Raw genomic sequence first — 21,139 nt, 5'->3', positions numbered from 1 at the left:
AGTGCTAATGTCATGTCCATGTCCATCTTCAGCAGCTGACATCTAAATCTATCTACATGCATGTAAAATGGGACTGAGAACCTCATCCATCGCAGTGATACAGAGAGAGAAAAATTATGTGAGTCCTGGAGTTGTCTTTTAAAGATACTTGCAAGATTTTGTGTCATCATGCATTGCAAATGTCAACACTGTGAATGACAAAATGAATATCTGGAAATACAGATGAACAAGACCAGTGTTTGTGCTGCGTTAAGCCTCATGCCCTCCGGTAAATCTATAAAGATTGTACAAAACATTGTAATACATTCTTGGAAAGACAACTCCCAGCAATGCATTTTCAAAGCTGCAGGGATTGTTCTATTATGCAGCACTATGCAGTTGGACCAGCTTGATCGGACTCCTCTGAAACTTATTTCATGCAGCCATTTAAAAGAGGCATTGTTGCCTCCTGACACCAACACACCCTACACACAACCACCAGCTCCTGCAAGGTAAGATACTGCAAATCTTTTCAAATGACCGTATCTTCAGATATTACCTGGGAACTGACACAACAGATGAATACAACATATATTCAACATACATGTTAACAAACTCATCAGTTTTGCTTTGTAATGGTTCTCAGCTCAAATCAAATTACTTTCAGTTTCATTTTGTACTAGTCTAACAATATTTAATATGTCTTGAGTAAAGTGTCTTGAATAACAATTGCCCAGTAGATAAGATGATAATTCAATATACTGCAAAATATTCATACCTCAAGAAATTGAAGAAAACACAAACAGAACATGTTTTAATACAGATCTAATACATAATAATGGAATAATGATATTTCTTTTTCAGCAAAGAATTTAATCTGTAATCATCACCATGGCAGTAAGTCTGTTCTTTTGTATCAGCAGTACAGAACATGCTGTGTTGTAAATTATGTCATTACAGCTGTGAATTTCTTGTTATTCTGTTTACTTCAGATCTTCTTGGGCTTCTGTTTCCTTGCACTTGTGAGCCCTCTCCTCTGCCATGTGCATTTGCCCATCGATTGTGACGATGTCTATAACAATGGCTCCACAAGTAGTGGGGTCTACACCATCTATCCTGTAGGATTAGACGCTCCTATTCAGGTGTACTGTGACATGGGTTGTCCAGCGGATGAAAGCACTTTTGATGGCCACTGGATGGTAAGTCTTTTTGTTAGAAGGCAGCTTTATTGCGCTCCTAGATTCTTATAAACACAACTTAATAGACTTTCATCATCATTGTGATCTTTTAGGTGATTCAGCGGAGAATGAATGGCACAGTAAACTTCTACAGACCCTGGAATGATTACAAGGATGGCTTCGGAGACCTGGAAGGAGAATACTGGTTGGGTGAGATGATCAGTTGGGTATTTGCATTTGTTGGATACTTTTACAAGTGTATTACTGAAACATATTCTATTACCTTTCCGTAGGACTTGAAAACATGTTCCTGATCACCTGGAGCGCAAAGTATGAACTAAAAGTGGACATGGAGGACTTTGAACATTCTAAGGTTTATGCCCAGTACTCGTCCTTCTCTGTTGATTCAGAGACAAATGGCTACAAGCTCCATGCGGATGGCTTCATTAATGGAGGAGCAGGTGAGACCAATGAGCTCAGCAATGGGTGTTGTTTCCCTTTGGCTTCTCCCATTGGGAGTTGCCACAGCAGATGCCTTCCTGATACAATCAGTTGGCTTTGGACTTGTCACCCCTGGGGCTAAGCCACTGGTGTCTCCTTGTGATTATTGGTTATAAATAACTAATTTGGAAAGCGTTGTTACATTAACATCATTGGGAAGAATCATTATCCCACTCTTACACTCTTGTTTCAGGTGATTCTCTGTACTTTCACAATGGAATGAATTTCTCAACATTCGACAATGACCAGGACATGAGCACCTACTACTACTGGTATAACTACTACAACTATTACTACTACGGCTACAACAACAACTGTGCAGAACTTCAGGAGGGAGGGTTTTGGTATCAAAATTGCTTCACTGCTAGCCCCAATGGTGTCTACAAATGGGGAGCCAACACTGAATCAAATGGAGTGATCTGGTCAACCTGGAAAGGGAACAATTACTCTCTGAAAAAGATGGTCATGAAGATCAAAAGAGTGTCTTTGTCTGAAATTGAAGAATAATTACACATTCTTCTAACTTGATCATGATTACTTTCCAGTTAAGTTTAATGACAATATATATGCTGATATATCGAGTCAATTTGGAGAAAATTAATGGTTTTACTCAATCAACTAGTTCTGCAAGAATATAAGAGCTTATTTAATTCAATTCATTGTTATATATTCTAAAAACAAATAACTGAAACCAATCAATAAAAGTCTCAAATAATCTGAGTCTGAGTACCTGCTCTCTTGGGTCTTGTAATCAACAGATATACTATGCATTGTGTAAAATGGAACAGTGATCTATGCAATAAACTACACCTAGACAAAGGTCCTGTGTCTTCCAAGTATGACCAATGAAGTGAGGTACAATCATGCTGACCAGAGTACAGACAAACACCAAATGAAAATTAGCTAGTTTACAGTACGTTTCTTATTTTTCACAGTTCCAACAAATAGTTCTTCTTTAATAATAAAATTTTAGTCTGAGTGTCACATCGGCGAGCTGATGGGGGAAGGAAGCGCCGAGACGTGACATTCTGGGAACAAGGATTTATTTACAAACGCAAAAGAAAACGGCGCGAGGGCCGAAAACGGGAGCTAAAGGGGAGAAACAAAAACTAGCCCGCAGGCGTGTGGTGATTGCCAGAACTCAAATGGTTGTCAGGTCCACAAAGAAGGTCAAGCTCACAAACGAGTTCACGAAAATGTCGGAGTCATGAAGGGCGGAGCCCCGGGTCCTCTTATCCTCCTGTCTGGATTGGCTACAGGTGATGTCTCCAGCTGATGCCAATCCTGACACTGAGTAGGCATCTGGGTGTGCCTGATGAGAAGAAAGCTTTTTATTGTTTCATGGTGACTGTAGCTGGGGGGATTTTAGAGGAAATCCACTGCACAGATCTCCTCAGTTACTAATTGTCAGCGCTGGCATTGACATTTGCTGGTGTGAGAAAAAGTGCTTTTCCTGTCACAACTGAATCAGGGAGAATTGTATACAAATGAACAAATGCTCTGCCTTGTGTCATTTCTGGCTCCTTGCAGTAGACAAGTCCACAACTTAATCCCAGTCTTGCTCAAGTCCTATACCAGATCACTGGGTGACCTCAATGCTCTAGGGGAACCCTGAGAGTGGAGCACAAGCCTGTAGACACGAACATGTGAAGAACCCCAAATAATCTGCCTAAATGAACACAGAGGAAGAAGTAAACGGGAAGACGACTCTGTAGTACTGCAGATCAGGCGCGTTTAAACAAGAAGCCAATAAGACAAGACAAGCCTGACACCCATTAGACAGTGAGGAGTTGTAATCGTGAAGAAAGGAAGTGCCAAAGTCCTTACCTTAGTGTACGTGTGGGTAAAATTCATGAACGAGTTCTGCTCTTAATGATGCAACGCCACAACCGCCTTTTCATAATATAGAAAATAAATTCAAAATACAATTTAAATACAGTAGATTTTTTTAATAGAACTAGATTTAGAATTTGGTGTTCCTAACAGATCAGTCATCAGAGATGCAGATCATTGTTCAGCTGCCAGTGCTCGTAAAAAAAAAAAAAAAAAAAAAGAACAATCATGTGCATCTGCAGAAACAAAGCATCTGGGAGAAACAAAGCATCTTTATCTAAAAGAATGCTTTGTGTATCAGACTTCCCAGAAATGAGCCAGAGAGTTGAGCCAGAGAATGCTGTCGCTAGAATGTTGTTGGTGCAATTGGGATGTTCCCTCTTACAGAAAATGATCAGAAATTAAACATTTGCTAAAAACAAATAATTGATGTGGAAATTTTAACAAATTCATCTGGATAGATTTATATGAATGTACTTGTTTTCCTTTAATCTTCCTGAAGTATTTATGAAAACATTTAAATTAGATTTTTGTCAACACTAATACATGTAGACCTTTGTATAAATATTTCATTTTATTTATTCATGTTAATAATTTAATACTATTGCATATTTTTTATTTAAAATATAGTCATGCACATACAAGTTCCTTCAGCAAAATCTTAGCCCAATTTGCATCACGTAATGTCACATTATATGCTATCAGGGAAAAATTTATAGCTCAGAAGATATTTATATTATGTTATTTTTAACGACCTGTTATCAAAGAACTATTACATATTTTATCACATCTGATCATTGTTTTGCCCTGGGATGAAAGTTTATTCAGGTTGTTATTTAAGACACTTCAATCACATCAAATGCAAATGTTCGTAACAGTCAGTCTGTGATAGTTCATGAAGTTATCATGAAGACAGACCAAATAAAACAGTTGTTTTGTAACAGGATACAGCTGTGAAAATGGAGTCAGACAATATCAAATTTCACTGTTTGACAAGCACCCAGTTAAAGGGGATTATATGTTCTTCTCAGGTTTACAGTCTTTTAAAAATTTATTTGTTTATAATAGAAAACCATTATTTAATTACTTCAAATAAATACAGTGCAAATAAATCAAATTACATCAAATAAATACAGTCCAAACCATGTTTATGTAGTTCAATGACTCTGGTAGCTGGAAATGTCTTTTAATTAAAGAATTAATACATGTAGAGAGGACAATTAGAAATTCCTGTGAAATTCTATGTTCATTAATGCAAGTCTGTTGCTTTAAAAGCTTCATTGATTTTTAGTATTAACTCAAAACATCAAGATCTAGAATGAGTAATATCTACTATGCTGCAGTTGTTGCAAATGGAAGATTATTTGTAATGTAAAATACAAAGCAGATAATTATTATTTCAAATAAAAATTGACTTTTTTCATAGTTTTTTTAGTAGTAGTGGGATTAAAGTTAAACCTGCACTAAGTTGTAGTTTCAAACCTGTTTAATCATAATATCTCACTGCTGGCTTACTAAGTGAGGCAAAAACATATATACATTTATTTATTGATAATTACACAACAATTGCTGCCAGTGACTGGCAAACGTGACAGAATTCTTCTTCTTATTATTATTATCTTTAGATATAACTTCCTCATTTCATGGACATGTTAGGTATTTTGTTCTTCAAAAAGCCTTCTTCTCGGAAAACCACACCCAAGTCAAATTCTTCCCTTGTTCCGTATTGAGCTTCACCTATAAATAAGAAAGACAATGCCATACAGTTTCGTGGTGAAGAAACATTACGAAGGTATCCACATCTTGTATTATATTTAAAACTGAGGTTGTCAGGCAATTAAGAATGTGTTTTTTCTGTCATAGATGAAAGTATTGAGTTACTCCAAGAGTGATACCTTACTGTTGACGTTTTTGGTCCTAATTTTTTTTTTTTTTTGCAGATTATCATCAGTCACAGAAGTGGTAAACATGATGGTAAGACTGCATTTGACATCAGACTTTAATAAAAATTATGGATATTGTCAATATCCATACTGATGTTGAGCAAATGTTCTGCAGAAATTCTTTGCCCTTGTGCTCATGCTTCCCATGCTGGTGCATTGTGCGACTGATGAGGACTGCGTACCAGTAGACTGTGAAGATCTCTACAAAAATGGGACCACTCAGAATGGGATCTACACCATTTACCCTGTAGGCCCTGACACACCAATTGACGTGTACTGTGACATGGGCTGCACTGAGGACGCAGGCAGTTCTGATGGCCAGTGGACAGTAAGTTAATAATGGGTCATGGGGACAATTCAATTTTAATGCTTGCCATGGCAAACGCCCCCCCAACGAACAGTTAGTACAAAATCCTCTTGTAGGTAATTCAGAGAAGGATGGATGGCTCAGTGAACTTCTACCGGCCATGGGATCAATACAAGGCAGGTTTCGGAGACAAGAATGGAGAACACTGGCTGGGTGAGATGCTTGTTGGTGGATGCTAGTAGGAATGAAGATGCCTTTTTGTGGCATCTGAGCTTTGTAACATTTCAATGTTATTTCAATCCAGGACTCCAAAACATGTTCCTGATTACATGGAGCGCAAAGTATGAACTAAAGGTAGAAATGGAGGACTTTGAGCATGCCAAGGTCTACGCCAAGTACTCTACCTTCTCTGTGGATCCAGAAACAGACGGCTACAAGCTCCATGTGGACGGCTTCATTAACGGAGGAGCAGGTGGGTTTTCTGAACAAAGCAATCAGCTCAGTGTTTTTCCCTTCTGGAAATGTTGTTAATAAATTCCGATATTCTTTTTAGGTGACTCCCTGTCCTACCACAATAGCATGAATTTCTCAACGTTTGATAAGGACCAGGACCTGATGTATTACCAGTACTGGTACTATTACTGGTACTACTACTACAACTACTACAACTACAACTGTGCTGAAAATCAGGAGGGAGGCTTCTGGTACAACAGCTGCTTCTCTGCCAGCCCCAATGGCATCTACAAATGGGGAGGCACCAGTCTTACCAATGGGGTGATCTGGTCAACATGGAAGGGCCAAACCTATTCACTGAAAAGCATTGTTATGAAGATCAAAAGAGTGTCGTTGGATGAACTATAAGTTTAATTACAGACTCGCCAACAGGCCCCAGACAGTAATCTGTTCTATAGACAGCTGTCTGCATTGCTAATCTCACTGCATTATTCACAATCATTATTTCAGTTGCAAATAATTTCTGATGCATTTCTAAACAAATCAATGAATATTAATGTGAATGCATATCACAAAACCACATTTTGTTCATTTTTAATGTTGATTATTTTGTGATGTAACCAATAAAAACTTTTAAATGTATAGTTTGTAATGTTTTGAACACTACCTGTACGCTGATGCCTTCACATTTTCTTCTGAGTTTTAAAGATCATTTGTATCCTATTACTGTGCAAGGATGAACAGTTTATGTTGGCCATTTTCTTCTGTGGTCATGTTTGGAACACAGGGCAACTGCACAAAACCCCTTTATATTCTTACAAACTAGGCAGCAATTGGCACTGCTCTGTTAAGAATGGTTCCCAGTGACTGAACAATAACCAGGCTTCTGATAATAGAGAACATTCAGCAACATGTGTCACCTGAACAAATTCAACCTCTGAAAAAAAATCTACAAATCCTCATCAAAAAATTGTTCACTATCTTGTGCACTTCTCAACTGTAGTAATAATAGAAAATCCATTTGCAGAATTTAGATTTTACACTGAGTTTAATTAATTTTTAAAACTTGTTTTAACTTGGTATAACAAATTTCAGCTCAGAATGTTTTAATATACAGGGGAACTAAGCTACGATGAAAATTTCCCTAAAGGCTTTTTTGTTGTAGATTTAATTTAATATAAATAAAGTTTCCTGAAACAAAATAATAATAGTATAAATATTACATTTCCATCACCACTAATTAACACACATTAACCTGCTGTGCACTCGCATCTATGTGTGTGCATGTAGCGTCCCCTAAAACCTACTTTGTCCTTTGAACCCACTGAACCAGGCCATGATGTTCCCATCAGCAGGTCAAAATTGACATTGCACCTTCAAATGGTGATAAGATCCAGAAAGAAAAACAGCTCAATAGCAAATTCCACATTTCAGTCAAAACTGAAATGTGAAAGTCAGAAAAGTGTTGACAGATTTACTGAAAAGACAAAGAACATTGAAAGACGGCCAGCAATGATGAGTATAAAAGCAAGGAGGGAGTCATGATGTGTGTTTGAATGTGCTGTTACAATTGTACATACAACATCTTACATTATGTTAATAATAAGAATGCAAACTCATGGCTGCCCACTTCTCACCAAGGGTGGTGGTTAAAAGCAGAGCACACATTTCATTGTGTTACCGTGTGCTGTGCTGCAGTGTTTCACAATGACAATCACTTCACTTACCCTTAAAAAAAGTTAAAGAGAATTGATTGTCATTGTTAAACACAATTACAGGAGCCTGGGGAGCAGTGTGTGGAGACGGTGCTTTGCTCAGTGGCTCGGGATTCGAACCGGCAACTGTCTGATTATGAGGCCACTTCCTTAACCGCTAGGCCACCACTGCCCACTTACTGCAGATAGGTAGAATACTCTGGATATCTTCTTACTAATCTTCTTACTAATACTCATTCTGGATGTCTGAAATAGACAGCCCAAGACATGATTAGGAACATGAATGGGAAACGTGATGTCATATCTCCTAGGAAGAATAATAGTGGATGTCTGAAAGAGAAAGTGTGGATAGAAAAAGTTTCATTGTGGATATCTGAAATGTTCATTTTGGCTACTAAGAATTAAGTTATGGATTTCTGCAATACATATCCATTCTAGCTGTTAAAGTCTGGGGTTTTGGTATGCTATTTCACTGTGTTTCAGTTGTGATCCACATGAGCGAGTCGACCTTCCCTTTCACCGTTTCCAATTTTCTTCTGTCCCAAGCTGATTCCTGAGTGGTAGTGGTGTGTGTGTGTATTTGCAAAAAAATGTCTTTTTGTGTCATGACAGTCTACCTTACAATGTGGATGATTCTTGAATTTTTGGTCTTGTTTTTCATTAGCTTGTCATTTGCGCCCTTGCAGTGATAACAAGCTAGTGAAACAAGACCATCCATTTATAGTTAAGATATCAAAATTAAGAATTTGTTGAATTTGTAACCCTCTGTAATCACCTGTACCACTTTTCTTTTCCACAGCCTCAGAATTGCCAACATTCTTCTGAACAGGCAGATATAATTTCCCAGACCCATTTGATTAGATGCAGATTGTCGATTTATGAATTAATAAAATGCAATTAGAACAGTCTTAGTTCCTTTCGAACACCCTGATGGTTTCTCACTCTCACCTGGAAAGTTTATCCATCTGTTCTGTTTGATGGCCATGTTTGTAACTCATTTCAGTAAGTACTACATTCTACATTTTCAAGCATTGAACATACAAATATGTGCATTCTCCATCCAACATAAATTATTGGATGATAATTGAATTATTTTTTAAATTCAGCTGTCCCTTCAGAATGAGAGAATTCAGCCAGCAATGGAATTTAATATGACCTCAATTTAATCTCAATTGAATCAGAAACCTTAGTTAAAAACTGCAGCGAACAAAATGAAAGTAAGACCAAATGGGAATGTTAGAACATGTATGTGCATAAAGAATAGCATGAGGAAATGTTCAGGGTAAAAAGGTTACGGAAGAATCAATTCACCTTCTTCGGCACTTCTTTTGAGGAACTCACAACGTCTGAAACACGATTACGCATCTTCAAAGTACAGGAAGAAGACAAAGGTTTCATCATGCATTGCACTGTTTGTTATGCTTCTTCTGTTTTTATTCCAGGCTTATGTGGATCAGTTATGGTTAAGATTAAACAATGTAAGCCCCAACAATATAAAAAATGTTCTTTTGTTCTCCAACTTTAAAAGTAAACCCTGTATTGTGAAGTTGAGCATATGCTTGTTGCCAGCACCATGACACATACCCATTACTATGATTATCCTGTGAAGTATGTGTAGTTAATATAGTTCATTGCCCTTTTGTATTTTTAATTTTCTTTCTATGAAACTTGCTTGTCTAGATTTGTGATGCACAGGAATCCTCAAATGTTTCTTTGTGTTAGATTCAGTAAATGGCAGTACTAATAGTATGGCAGTTTGCAACTCTGATTGATTAAATGACCAGCAAATTATATTTAAAAAAGCAATAGTGGTGCCAAATTAATGGAATTGTTTTCTACAAGAGCATGAAAGTTACTTAAGCAATTAGTGCCTCTTCATGACAGTGGTTAGATTTCTTATCTGAAAGACTGATCTCTCTACTGGTTTCCCTTAGGGCTCAGTACTCTGCTGTATTTTTTTCATACCAAATCTCTTAATCTCCTCCGTCATCAGACGTAGACGTGTCCTCCAAGATCTCTGTTTGCCTGCCTGATATCTTATTCTGGATGAGAGCACATCACCTGAAACTCAACCCCAGCAAAACTAAACTGGTGCTCATCCCAGTTGATTCCTCATAACAACAGGGTGACTAAATATGCAATTTTTTCTGACAAATGAAATGAATAAAGAAAACAAACAGTCATGCAAGATAATTCATATATTTATTAATCCAAATTATGTGATTATATTGTCTGGATCTGATTTTTGCAGGTCCATTAAGCCCTATTACGCCTATGCTCAGATCTGTAATCACTCCTCAGATCACCCCGATCCTCCAGCACCGCTCAACTGGTACCACCATCGCCCAAGCTACTAGGAAAGCATTCGTCTAGACTCTTCTTTGCCTTGGCTCCTAGATACTAGATGTTTGAACAGCTAAAGAAAACCTTTTTAGGACATACTTTTCACGTATATGTATCTAAAATGTATCTTATGGAATTTACAGATCTGACTTTTGTGAACAAAATGAGGGATTTATATGATGGAAATTGTAAAATTGCTTTAGATTTAATTGACTGATAAATAAATGTATGTCAAATAAAAAAAAAAGGTAGAAAAAATGCATATGTACAACATTTGCCTTTTAATTGTAACCCTTATTCTTTTATCCCAAAAAATCCAGAATGTTTGAAATGTTTGTGTCCTTTCCGCATAACGCATTCTCTTTGTGGTGTTACTGGAACTCGATGCTATGACACTAAGATATTTCAAAACATGCTTCATTCAAAGGTGTTCAAGCCTGTCAAGCACATGCTTACGCAGTGATTAGTGAGGATATACGTTCCGTGCATTGTTCCATCTTTTCATAGACAACAGTTTAATCTGATTTTAGTGACATTTAAATTGAATTTGCCTGTAATTTGTTCTGATGACAAAACAATATCACGAAATGAATAATTTGTTAAGAACACACAGACACACACTTTTCATCTGGAGTCTATGAGGGTACCTCTTTTGATCAGTTTTACTAATTATATCCAACAAGCATCACTAATAATGGCACTATAATATATTTATATAGTTTTTTTTCTGTAACAAAATTTTTTCTGGGGCAGTGGTGGGCTATTGGTTAAGGAAGCGGCCCCGTAATCAGAAGGTTGCCAGTTCGAATCCCGACCCGCCGAGGTGTCACTGAGCAAAGCACCGTCCCCACACACTGCTCCCCGAGTGCCTGTCATGGCTGCCCACTGCTCACTAAGGGTGATGGTTAAAAGCAGAGGACACATTTCACTGTGTGCACCGTGTGCTGTGCTGCTGTATATCACAATGACGATCACTTCACTTTCACTTTGTTAATAACCCAATACAAGTGTATTGGGTTATTACTAATCCCCCCTTACTAATCCCCCTCTACGAAATATATTCAAATCCCTGTTCCCTGTTCCCTGATCACTGAGCTATCCACTGAGCAAGTAGACACTTTCATAAAGCTCCATATAAAACATGACAGTAAGAGGGGAGTAGACTTGCACTGTCTTCTGCTTCATGTCCACAGTGCTCTCTACTGTTAAATATTTGAACTGGGGACAGGATGAAATCTCACGTTTTGTTATGTTTAAACAACAACAATTATTAGTAATGCCTCTAAGATACATTCTTGACATTCACCCAAATCTCTAGCATGCAGACCAACTAGTTTAACATGGCATGTTAATAAAACCGGCTCCTTTTAGTCATGAGCCAATCGTTTGACTCGATTTGTTTTGCACACACTATAAAAGCAGGTGAGAAGTGTATGAGCCTAGATAGATCTCCAGCACAGGAAATAGTATAACAAAGGTACAGTGTCATGCTTTCAGTGCTCTATTATTAATTATTGATGAGAAGGGAGATAATAATAATAATAACTCTATATCCTTGACCACTACTGCATTTAATTCATTATTGCATTGGTACTTTTCTCAAATGTCTTAAAAACATGGTGAATTACTGACAAACTACAATTAAAATGCTTGCTGTTTTTCTTCTTGATTGCAATGTGAATGTGTGAATGTGGTAATACATATCTTTTAAAAAATTCTTTTTTTTAATTATTTGTTTTAAGTTATATTATATTTCTTATATTTCTTTTTGTTTTTTTTGGCTGCAGCATCTCAACAACTGAGTGCATCTCATTTTCATAATGGTAATTAAAGACACATTCTTTTCATATTGTTGAATGGTACAAACTAAATGTAAAATGCAAAAACAAATGTAAAAATACTTTTAAAATGCCAACTCTTGTGTGTGTGTGTGCTGGTTGGAGCTTAAGCTTTACACCAAATATAAAGAGTTGGCATTTTTAATGTATTATGTGTTATTAATTTTAGTTTTTTCTTGTTGCAGATTGCCTGGTGTCTTGCTGCTTTGCTATCTTTGCTGGTACAACCAGGCCTCACCTGTGATGAACTCCCAATCGACTGTGAAGAGATCTACAACAACGGAACCACAGAAAATGGGGTGTACACCATCTTCCCTGCAGGACCTGAGAAGCCTATTGAGGTCTACTGTGACATGGCCTGTGCTGAAGATGAAAGCAGCTCTGGACAGTGGATTGTAAGTACGAGATGTTTTATTATGAACAGAATTCCAGCCAATGTGACTGATTCCCTTCAAAATCACTTTTACTGGCCGATCAGCTTCATCCTCTCCTTGTTTTCTAGGTGCTTCTCAGGAGAATGGATGGCTCAGTGAACTTCTACAGGCCCTGGCAGGATTACAAGGATGGGTTTGGAAACAAAGAAGGAGAATTCTGGCTGGGTACGATATTGAGAGCTAATGTTTAAATTAAACTTATCTTAAGATTTCAATTCACATTTAACAATGTGCTTTCTTTTTGAACATAGGGCTTCAGAACATGGTCCTGATCACATTTAGTGAAAAGTATGAGCTGAAAGTGGAAATGGAGGACTTTGAGAAAAACAAAGCCTATGCCCAGTACAGCTCATTCTCTGTCGACCCCGAGGTGGATGGATACAAGCTCCATGTGAGTGGCTTCACTAATGGAGGAGCAGGTGAGTGTCTAAAAATCCAGACAGTTCCTCAAGATGTAAACGTCTCATTGCTACTGCTGTTTTCACTTATAAATCGCTTCTCCTCAGGTGACTCCCTGTCTTACCACAATGGGATGAACTTCTCCACTTTTGATAAGGACCAGGACCTAAACTCTCCGTACTGGTACTACTACTGGTACTACTACAACAACTACAACTGTGCCGAAAATCAGGAGGGAGGCTTCTGGTACAACAGCTGCTTCTCTGCCAGCCCCACTGGCATCTACAAATGGGGGTCCAACACCATGACAGATGGCATGCTGTGGACTGCATGGAAGGGCCAAAACTACTCACTGAAAAAATTTGTCATGAAGATCAAAAGGCTGTCTTTGGCAGAGGTTGAAGGCTAGTTGCATGCTCAGTGTATTGAAGACTCCCTGGTCTTACTTCCTTGTAGTCCAGGTTCTTCACATATAAAACTATATTCAATAAACTAAAAATATGGATTACTTTGTTTCTACAAAATGATGAACACAACATCTGCATTGTGTACGTTTGGACTGATTTCTGCACAATAGGCTTCTTTATATAAATAATTTGCGTGTATGATTACAATAAAAATGGAAGTCGTTTTTGTGGCTTGATCTACCGAAAAAATACAAAATAAAAAAAAGAACAGAATAGAATAGACATGAAGGAATCAGCCCAGATGCTGATGAAAATTTGTCTCACTATCTAGAAACCACTGGCAATGAACAGAATTTGCCATTTCTATAACAATCATAATTTTTAAACTGCATCAAATGAAAATAATGACAACAATCAGTCAGCTGTTAGCCTGAGCTGCTACATGGACAAAGATCTATAAATTATAACAAACATCTTCTAAATAATGTGCATAGCCTACTAGTTTATTTGAATAAAGTGACAAAGGAATCATTTCTGCTGTAGGCCCACTGAAACAATGCATTCAATTTACAGGGAGTGCAGAATTATTAGGCAAGTTGTATTTGTGAGGAATAATTTTATTCTTGAACAACATCCATGTTCTCAATTAACCCAAAAAACGCATTAATATCAAAGCTGAATGTTTTTGGAAGTAGTTTTTATTTTTAGCTATTTTAGGGGGATATCTGTGTGTGCAGGTGACTATTACTGTGCATAATTATTAGGCAACTTAACAAAAAACAAATATATACCCATTTCAATTATTTATTTTTACCAGTGAAACCAATATAACATCTCCACATTCACAAATATACATTTCTGACATTCAAAAACAAATCAGCGACCTTTCTTGGTAAGGACACTCAAAAGCCTGCCATCCATGGATTCTGTCAGTGTTTTGATCTGTTCACCATCAATATTGCGTGCAGCAGCAACCACAGCCTCCCAGACACTGTTCAGAGAGGTGTACTGTTTTCCCTCCTTGTAAATCTCACATTTGATGATGGATCACAGGTTCTCAATGGGGTTCAGATCAGGTGAACAAGGAGGCCATGTCATTAGTTTTTCTTCTTTTATACCCTTTCTTGCCAGCCACGCTGTGGAGTACTTGGACGCATTGTCCTGCATGAAAATCATGTTTTTCTTGAAGGATGCAGACTTCTTCCTGTACCACTGCTTGAAGAAGGTGTCTTCCAGAAACTGGCAGTAGGACTGAGAGATGAGCTTGACTCCATCCTCAATCCGAAAAGGCCCCACAAGCTCATCTTTGATGATACCAGCCCAAACCAGTACTCCACCTCCACCTTGCTGGCGTCTGAGTCGGACTGGAGCTCTCTACCCTTTACCAATCCAGCCACGGACCCATCCATCTGGCTCATCAAGACTCTCTCATTTCATCAGTCCATAAAACCTTAGAAAAATCAGTCTTGAGATATTTCTTGGCCCAGTCTGGACGTTTCAGCTTGTGTGTCTTGTTCAGTGGTGGTCGTCATTCAGCCTTTCTTACCTTGGCCATGTCTCTGAGTATTGCACACCTTGTGCTTTTGGGCACTCCAGTGATGTTGCAGCTCTGAAATATGGCCAAACTGGTGGCAAGTGGCATCTTGGCAGCTGCACGCTTGACTTTTCTCAGTTCATGGGCAGTTATTTTGCGCCTTGGCTTTTCCAAACGCTTCTTGCGACCCTGTTGACTATTTTGAATGAAACGCTTGATTGTTCGATGATCACGCTTCAGAAGCTTTGCAATTTTAAGAGTGCTGCATCCCTCTGCAAGATATCTCACTATTTTTTTACTTTTCTGAGCCTGTCAAGTCCTTCTTTTGACCCATTTTGCCAAAGGAAAGGAAGTTGCCTAATAATTATGCACACCTGATATAGGGTGTTGATGTCATTAGACCACACCCCTTCTCATTACAGAGATGCACATCACCTAATATGCTTAATTGGTAGTAGGCTTTCAAGCCTATCCAGCTTGGAGTAGGACAACATGCATGAAGAGGATGATGTGGACAAAATATTCATTCAAAATACTCTTATAACAATAACTTTTTTTTTTTTATTCTTTCCAAGACCTCAGTAAAATGATGAGGCACTGGTCTCAATTCCACTTATTATAGCTTCACAGAATATACCTTTAACACACTACAGACAATGCAGACTGGGTTTATTCTATATTCAGCATTTGCTATGAATGTGCTGTTGAGGCCATATCATAAATGAAAGTTTTTCAGGGCAGTGGTGGGTCATCAGTGCTACTCTCCTTCGTCCTTCTGTTTCAGTTGCATCTCTGTCCGCACAGAGCTCTTCATTGCCTTCTGCATGAGCCAGGTTACTAAATGGATGCCCAAAAAAGAGCCGCCGGCCACCCAGAGCCAGTTTTTCCTTATCCAGCTCTGGTTCTTCATTGTCACGTTACAAAGTGTGACTATCTATGCAGAAACCGGATTGTTATTAATCTGTTAAAAAAATGAAATTATTTGACATTAATTTGAATCATGGAATTAACTATAAAAGATAACAATAGCACATTATCAGGTTGTGTATGTTAAAGGTCCCATGACATGAATATTAACATGAGTTCCCCTTGCCTGTCTATGTTCCTACAGTGGCTAGAAATGGCGATAGGTGTAAAGAGTGCTTTGGTCGTTCTGCTCAACCGGTAGCTCAGACGGTCGGATCTGGAATTTGTCCCCTTATGTAGTCATAAGGGGAAAGGTTACCTCCCATTTCTCACCCAGACACTTTCCCACCCCTCCCCTAAAACATTATCTCCACGGACCATCATGGCTTCCAGATGTGCAAAGCATTGCAGCTGCTCGATGAATGGGTGTAAAAATGTATGTGTGTTTTTAGTTCCATCACACAAGACTGAAAAACCAGAGGCTACAAAAACACGTGACATCCTGTATGAGCCAAACATCGTGGTTGGTAAATGCCGTTGATGACATCATTTCCACAAATGACAGCTAACTTCTATAGGCCGCTATCCTCCTCATTAGCATTTAAAGCTACAGATGCTGAAAAGGCCTGGGGGAAACTGGGGAGTGGCTCAAATTGGCTGTAATTCTGAATCAAGGCTGAATTTCGGAGAGAGACTAAGACCTATATATATGCAAAAAATAATAATAATTAATGTCAGGGGACCTTTAAAGCATAAGCAGTGGACTCGATTTTAACCAGTACCAGCCCCAGTGAACCAGCCCCAGAGCCGAGCCCATCACAATCACAACTTTATAATTGCGCCACAAAGTCTTAAGCCCTGCCATGGCTGGAAGAACAAAACCAATAATGGGAGTTAAGGTCGCCGGTTTAATATTATAGCTGTCGTTCACGACAGGGGACATAATTCATTAGCACTAAAGTATCTGGCCTGCCGCCGTACAAGCGCCGTAATAGTAATGATTTTTGTTACAGAGCTAACAACATGCAACTCGGATAAAACCAAAAAAATGCTATATATAAATGTTTAAATAAAAAAATCGTTGTTAGACTCACCTTCACACATAAACTGTACACATGGAGAGAGCCATTTTTTTCTGAAAGGCCCCCCTTCACAGCATTTAGAAGGCCAACGGATGCCAGTCCAAAAACAAATATTCATACAGATGTACACCGAAATTTAACACCTCATAATAATCACACAAATACCGTAGTCTATCGTACAGTTAATGAAACCAGATGTGCAAATAATAATCAAATGCTATGTTTTACAACAGGCTTTTAATTGAGCTACCAATCCCATGTCTCGCCTTTGTGAGATGCCAACAAAGAAAATTAAACTAACTTGAAAACTAGACTAATTGGATAGCCCACAACCGAAATCGTTACTATTAAACTCATATCAATACAAAATATACTGTTAAACGGCATTCGAAAAGTATTTGCTAGAACACAGTTTATGTGGCCAACAGAGGGAGACATTTATCACACTAAAGAGAGTATACTTTCTCTTACAAGGGGGCATTTTCTGTTGGAAAGATAATTAATATATTGTCAGCTTAATAATATTTTATTTATGCTACTCACTATGTATTTATTTAAATAAAAAAATCCTGAAAACAATAACGAAAGAAATAAAAAGGAATCTTGCTGTTTAGTGTCAGTCATTGTTTTCTCATTTATATATGCCCCAAATAAAGTAACTATTGTTGAAGTGACCGGTCCAATATAATATAATGGGCTATTATATGAGCTGAGCAACAAGATCTGAAAATAAGGTTTAATTTAGTATAAATATGTAAAGAACTTCTAAAGGGTTTATTTTAAAGATGGACTACTTAAAACTTACAGAAACTCTCAAGTGATCAGCACACATTCCTATGATAAAGGAAAATAAGTTAATTTTCACATTCTTGTGAAATATGGTCAATCATGTTTTCAGGGAGATTATATGAAATGCGTGACCAATTTGATATATTTATGCATTAAAAACAACTATAAAACCCTTCAATATGTCAAATCAGTCCTATCAACAATGGCAATATTCTTTAGTTTTCTTGTTTGCATGCGTGAGTGTTTCGTGGTTACAGTCAGCATACATCAACATTGCACAAATTAAATAGTATTTAGCGAACATGAATAAAAAAATATTTTATGTTTCAGTTTCACAGCTGGTGCAGAGTGCAAATCATGGGGTTTGATGGTCCAAGACAGGTCTATCAGGACAATGATGCATCATAGTTTCATAATATCTAAAGAAGAAGCTTTTCACATTTCACATTGAAAACAGTGACCCCAGCTCAGCAATGTCATCATGATGTACAAACAGAACATAGCATCATTCAGTTAGATACTGATAAGGTCACCAATAGACATCAGTATCATCCATGTATTACAATCAGTTTTGATTAAATTAATAACTGGATAATCATCCTTATTCAATAAGAATGCCTTTTTGGTTGGTCACTTGTGGTTGGTCAGTCACTGGTTTAGAGTGGTGAGCTTGGACAGTTCCATTTGGAATACATGTTACAGTACATACATTATTCATACACACACACACACATATAGGTACAAATATATAATTGTATTTTCTTGGTGTCCACCCGGAACTTTTAATGAATAAAATGTGTATATATATTCAACGCAGTCACAGTGCACCCATCAACTATTTGCTTATGTGTTAAACATTTGGTCTTTCTATAAACTACTTGAAGCTGAGACCTTTTTTAGCATTTAACACTGAAATGCATGGGGGGGGGGTGTCCTTGATTCTCTTTGCATTGTGATTCAGAGGTGAAGAAATGGTATTGAACGTATCCACACAAATATGATGCCAGCAAGCTTTACACTGCTTCCTCTGGATTTTCTTCTTTGCCATTTACCTGATGCTCAGTTACCTGGCCATCAGTATTGCCCAAAAGAAAATTAGTTTCATCAAACCACTCCACATTCTTCCAGTTCTCCATGGTCCAGTTTTGCTGCTCAGGCACACACCGCAGGAGCTTTGGAGGGTGTAGAGAGGACAGAATAGTCGGCCCGATAGGCCTTCGGCGACGCATGCCCATGAGCAGCAAGGTTCGATGCACTGTGTGTTCCGAAACCTTTTTGTCATAGCCAGTATTAAGTTTTTCAGCAATTTGTGCTACTGTGTCCTTACTGTGTGACTGGACCAGATGGACCAGCCTTCGCTCCGTGAACTCATCAATGAGCCTGGGTCGCCCATGACCCTGTCGCTGGTTCACTGGCCTTCCTTCCTTGGACCACTTCTGGAAGGTATTTACCACTGCAGACCGGGAGCAGCCCACAAGCATCCCAGGCGTCTTGCCATCACAATTTTGCCCTTGTCAAAGTCGCTCAAATCCTTACCCTTGCCCATTTGCACTGCGTACTGCCTTTTTTAATTTTTAGGGCGCTTGTAGCTGTGGACTTTCAGCATAAAATCACAGCAAAAAAAGCCACCACGTCTGGAGAAACAAAGCAATAGTAAACGTTATTCAGTATACAATCACAGTAAAATGTCTTAAAACCTACAAAGATTGGCATCGCACTGTCCAATAAGATTACACAGATAATATGATGCGTCTCACTAACCTTCCAATTTCCATGACAGCGTGAACAAATAACATGTTTAGCATTTAAGAATTACTAGTAAAAAAAAGAAGTCATGAATCCGCTAGTGCGCTCACATTCAGCCCGTAAATTGTCGCTCACTTCCAGACAGACGTTTCTCTGGTAGGGAAAAAAAAATGTTGGCTAAAAGAAGGCCAGCAGATCCAGTTCAAATGTACATTTTGAAAAATTTTGCTAGAAATTTGGAACGCAAATTTTCAACATTTAAGAATAATAGAAACACCGCGGCATAGCGTAAAATTTAGAAAAATCAATGTTAAATGTATGAATAACAAGACATGTTTAACATTTTAAAACGGCGATTATTTAGTCGCCCATACAGGGTCCGACATTTCACCGTGAAAGACCTCAGAGTAAAGGATTGTAGTTCATTACGAGAGTTTCATTACAATGTAATATTTAGCAGCGATTTTATTAAATATTCGTTTATTAACATTTTTTAAGATCAGTATTAACGTAATGATAAAATTGTTAAAAATGTAATTGCACGAAATATTAACGTTGTAGCCAACAGAGGGAGCAATTTAGCCGCATATTACGAGCCTGCCTCCATAGCGAACTGACGCATCGATAAAAAAAGGTATTTATATATTATTATATGTTGTTGTTTTTTTTGTTATATTTCAAAAATACACACGCAATTGAAATCTGCATTTCCTGCGGGGCAATGAAAACACTAGACTTTGATTTTTAATATTTTTGACATATATATTTATTTATTACTTTTCATTCATTTTTAGTGGCATGAGGTGCATTGGGGCAGTGGTTGCCTAGCGGGTAAGGAATTGGACCCGTAATTGGAAGGTTGCCGGTTCGAATCCTGAGCCATCAAGCTGCCACTGAGCAAAGTACCGTCCCCACACACTCCCCACTGCTCACTAAGGGTTTAATGTGTGCTGTGGTGCAGTGTTTCACACTGACAATGCCTTCACTACTTTAAAAATACATTTGATGCATTTATTATGTCCTGCCTGGCACAAGGAGTCAGTTGCTAAATGTTTAAAGCCAGAAAGTTATTTGATATGGTAAGTCACTGGGTCAACGTCCTCCCTAGAATGCTGTGAAGGGGACCAGCTGTTTCTGGCCACTCTCTGGCAGGCACATCTGTGTAAGTCAACATCTGCAGCCCTGGTCCAGAGGCTGAAATAGAGAGTCCACATAAACACATAGCTTTTTTTACAACATTGAGTTGTAAAAAAAAAAAAAATAACATGAAATTGTGATCTTAAAAGCACAGATTTCCTTCCACTTTACCTCAGTTGCACATAAATATATTTAAAGACCCACTGGAGGTGCATGTGACAATGTTTGTTGGTGCTGGTCTCAAGTTCAGGAAGGGACTTTTTATAGGAAGGGAAATTTTATAAATGAGCAGTGCCTGGTTTTCTCCACTCATACAATTTAGAATAAAGTTCCAAACATTCTATCTATGTCTCATCAGATCAGAGGATCTGATTTCTCACAATCTTGGAGCACTTCAGGTGTTTTTTTAGGAAACTCCATGCGGGCTTTCATGTGTCTTGCACTGAGGAGAGGCTTCCATTTGGCCATTCTGCCATAAAACCCCAACTGGTGGAGGGTTGCAGTGATGGTTGACTTTCTACAACTTTATAAATAATAATAATAATAATAAAGTGAAGTGATTGTCACATGTGATACACAACAGCACAGCACAAGGTGCACACAGTGAAATTTGTC

The 21,139-nt window shown here is 38.1% G+C and overlaps 3 protein-coding genes and 1 long non-coding RNA gene across 4 annotated transcripts; 3 read left to right on the top strand and 1 right to left on the bottom strand.

The window, feature by feature from the left end:
* The first annotated feature begins 344 nt into the window (after nucleotides 1-344).
* Nucleotides 345-2,477, top strand: LOC114785842 (microfibril-associated glycoprotein 4-like). Its single transcript, XM_028972475.1, has 6 exons — nucleotides 345-491; nucleotides 844-876; nucleotides 972-1,178; nucleotides 1,271-1,367; nucleotides 1,451-1,618; nucleotides 1,852-2,477. Exons 2-6 carry the CDS (start codon nucleotides 871-873, stop codon nucleotides 2,163-2,165), a joined length of 792 nt encoding a protein of 263 aa, XP_028828308.1. The 5' UTR covers nucleotides 345-491; nucleotides 844-870; the 3' UTR covers nucleotides 2,166-2,477.
* Nucleotides 2,478-5,178: 2,701 nt separating this feature from the next.
* On the top strand, nucleotides 5,179-6,836 carry LOC114785840 (microfibril-associated glycoprotein 4-like). The gene is made up of 6 exons (XM_028972474.1): nucleotides 5,179-5,283; nucleotides 5,432-5,465; nucleotides 5,550-5,762; nucleotides 5,858-5,954; nucleotides 6,046-6,213; nucleotides 6,295-6,836. Exons 2-6 carry the CDS (start codon nucleotides 5,460-5,462, stop codon nucleotides 6,600-6,602), a joined length of 792 nt encoding a protein of 263 aa, XP_028828307.1. The 5' UTR covers nucleotides 5,179-5,283; nucleotides 5,432-5,459; the 3' UTR covers nucleotides 6,603-6,836.
* Nucleotides 6,837-11,626: 4,790 nt separating this feature from the next.
* Nucleotides 11,627-13,459, top strand: LOC114785844 (microfibril-associated glycoprotein 4-like). Its single transcript, XM_028972479.1, has 6 exons — nucleotides 11,627-11,729; nucleotides 12,040-12,075; nucleotides 12,276-12,485; nucleotides 12,593-12,689; nucleotides 12,776-12,943; nucleotides 13,031-13,459. The coding sequence occupies exons 2-6, from the start codon at nucleotides 12,073-12,075 to the stop codon at nucleotides 13,330-13,332; spliced, it is 780 nt and encodes a 259-aa protein (XP_028828312.1). The 5' UTR covers nucleotides 11,627-11,729; nucleotides 12,040-12,072; the 3' UTR covers nucleotides 13,333-13,459.
* A 1,946-nt stretch (nucleotides 13,460-15,405) lies between these two features.
* LOC114785909 (uncharacterized) lies at nucleotides 15,406-19,540 on the bottom strand. The gene is made up of 3 exons (XR_003749105.1): nucleotides 19,403-19,540; nucleotides 16,865-19,275; nucleotides 15,406-15,825 (listed from the first exon to the last, which is right to left on the bottom strand). It is a non-coding gene; the product is annotated as an uncharacterized LOC114785909 (long non-coding RNA).
* Nucleotides 19,541-21,139: the final 1,599 nt, after the last annotated feature.

Source organism: Denticeps clupeoides, chromosome 3 (genome assembly GCF_900700375.1).
Source record: "Denticeps clupeoides chromosome 3, fDenClu1.1, whole genome shotgun sequence".
NCBI classification, from domain to species: domain Eukaryota; kingdom Metazoa; phylum Chordata; class Actinopteri; order Clupeiformes; family Denticipitidae; genus Denticeps; species Denticeps clupeoides.
Note: the sequence above shows the minus strand (reverse complement) of the source record. Positions and strands in the feature narration are given on the sequence as shown.

What these genes read in the sequence shown, in the direction of transcription:
- LOC114785844 (XM_028972479.1), top strand. An exon ending in AGAAGGAGAATTCTGGCTGG is followed by an intron (nt 12,690 to 12,775) that starts GTACGATATTGA and finishes TTTTGAACATAG; the next exon opens with GGCTTCAGAACATGGTCCTG. An exon ending in CTTCACTAATGGAGGAGCAG is followed by an intron (nt 12,944 to 13,030) that starts GTGAGTGTCTAA and finishes GCTTCTCCTCAG; the next exon opens with GTGACTCCCTGTCTTACCAC.
- LOC114785840 (XM_028972474.1), top strand. An exon ending in GAATGGAGAACACTGGCTGG is followed by an intron (nt 5,955 to 6,045) that starts GTGAGATGCTTG and finishes ATTTCAATCCAG; the next exon opens with GACTCCAAAACATGTTCCTG. An exon ending in CTTCATTAACGGAGGAGCAG is followed by an intron (nt 6,214 to 6,294) that starts GTGGGTTTTCTG and finishes TATTCTTTTTAG; the next exon opens with GTGACTCCCTGTCCTACCAC.
- LOC114785842 (XM_028972475.1), top strand. An exon ending in CTTTTGATGGCCACTGGATG is followed by an intron (nt 1,179 to 1,270) that starts GTAAGTCTTTTT and finishes GTGATCTTTTAG; the next exon opens with GTGATTCAGCGGAGAATGAA. An exon ending in CTTCATTAATGGAGGAGCAG is followed by an intron (nt 1,619 to 1,851) that starts GTGAGACCAATG and finishes CTCTTGTTTCAG; the next exon opens with GTGATTCTCTGTACTTTCAC.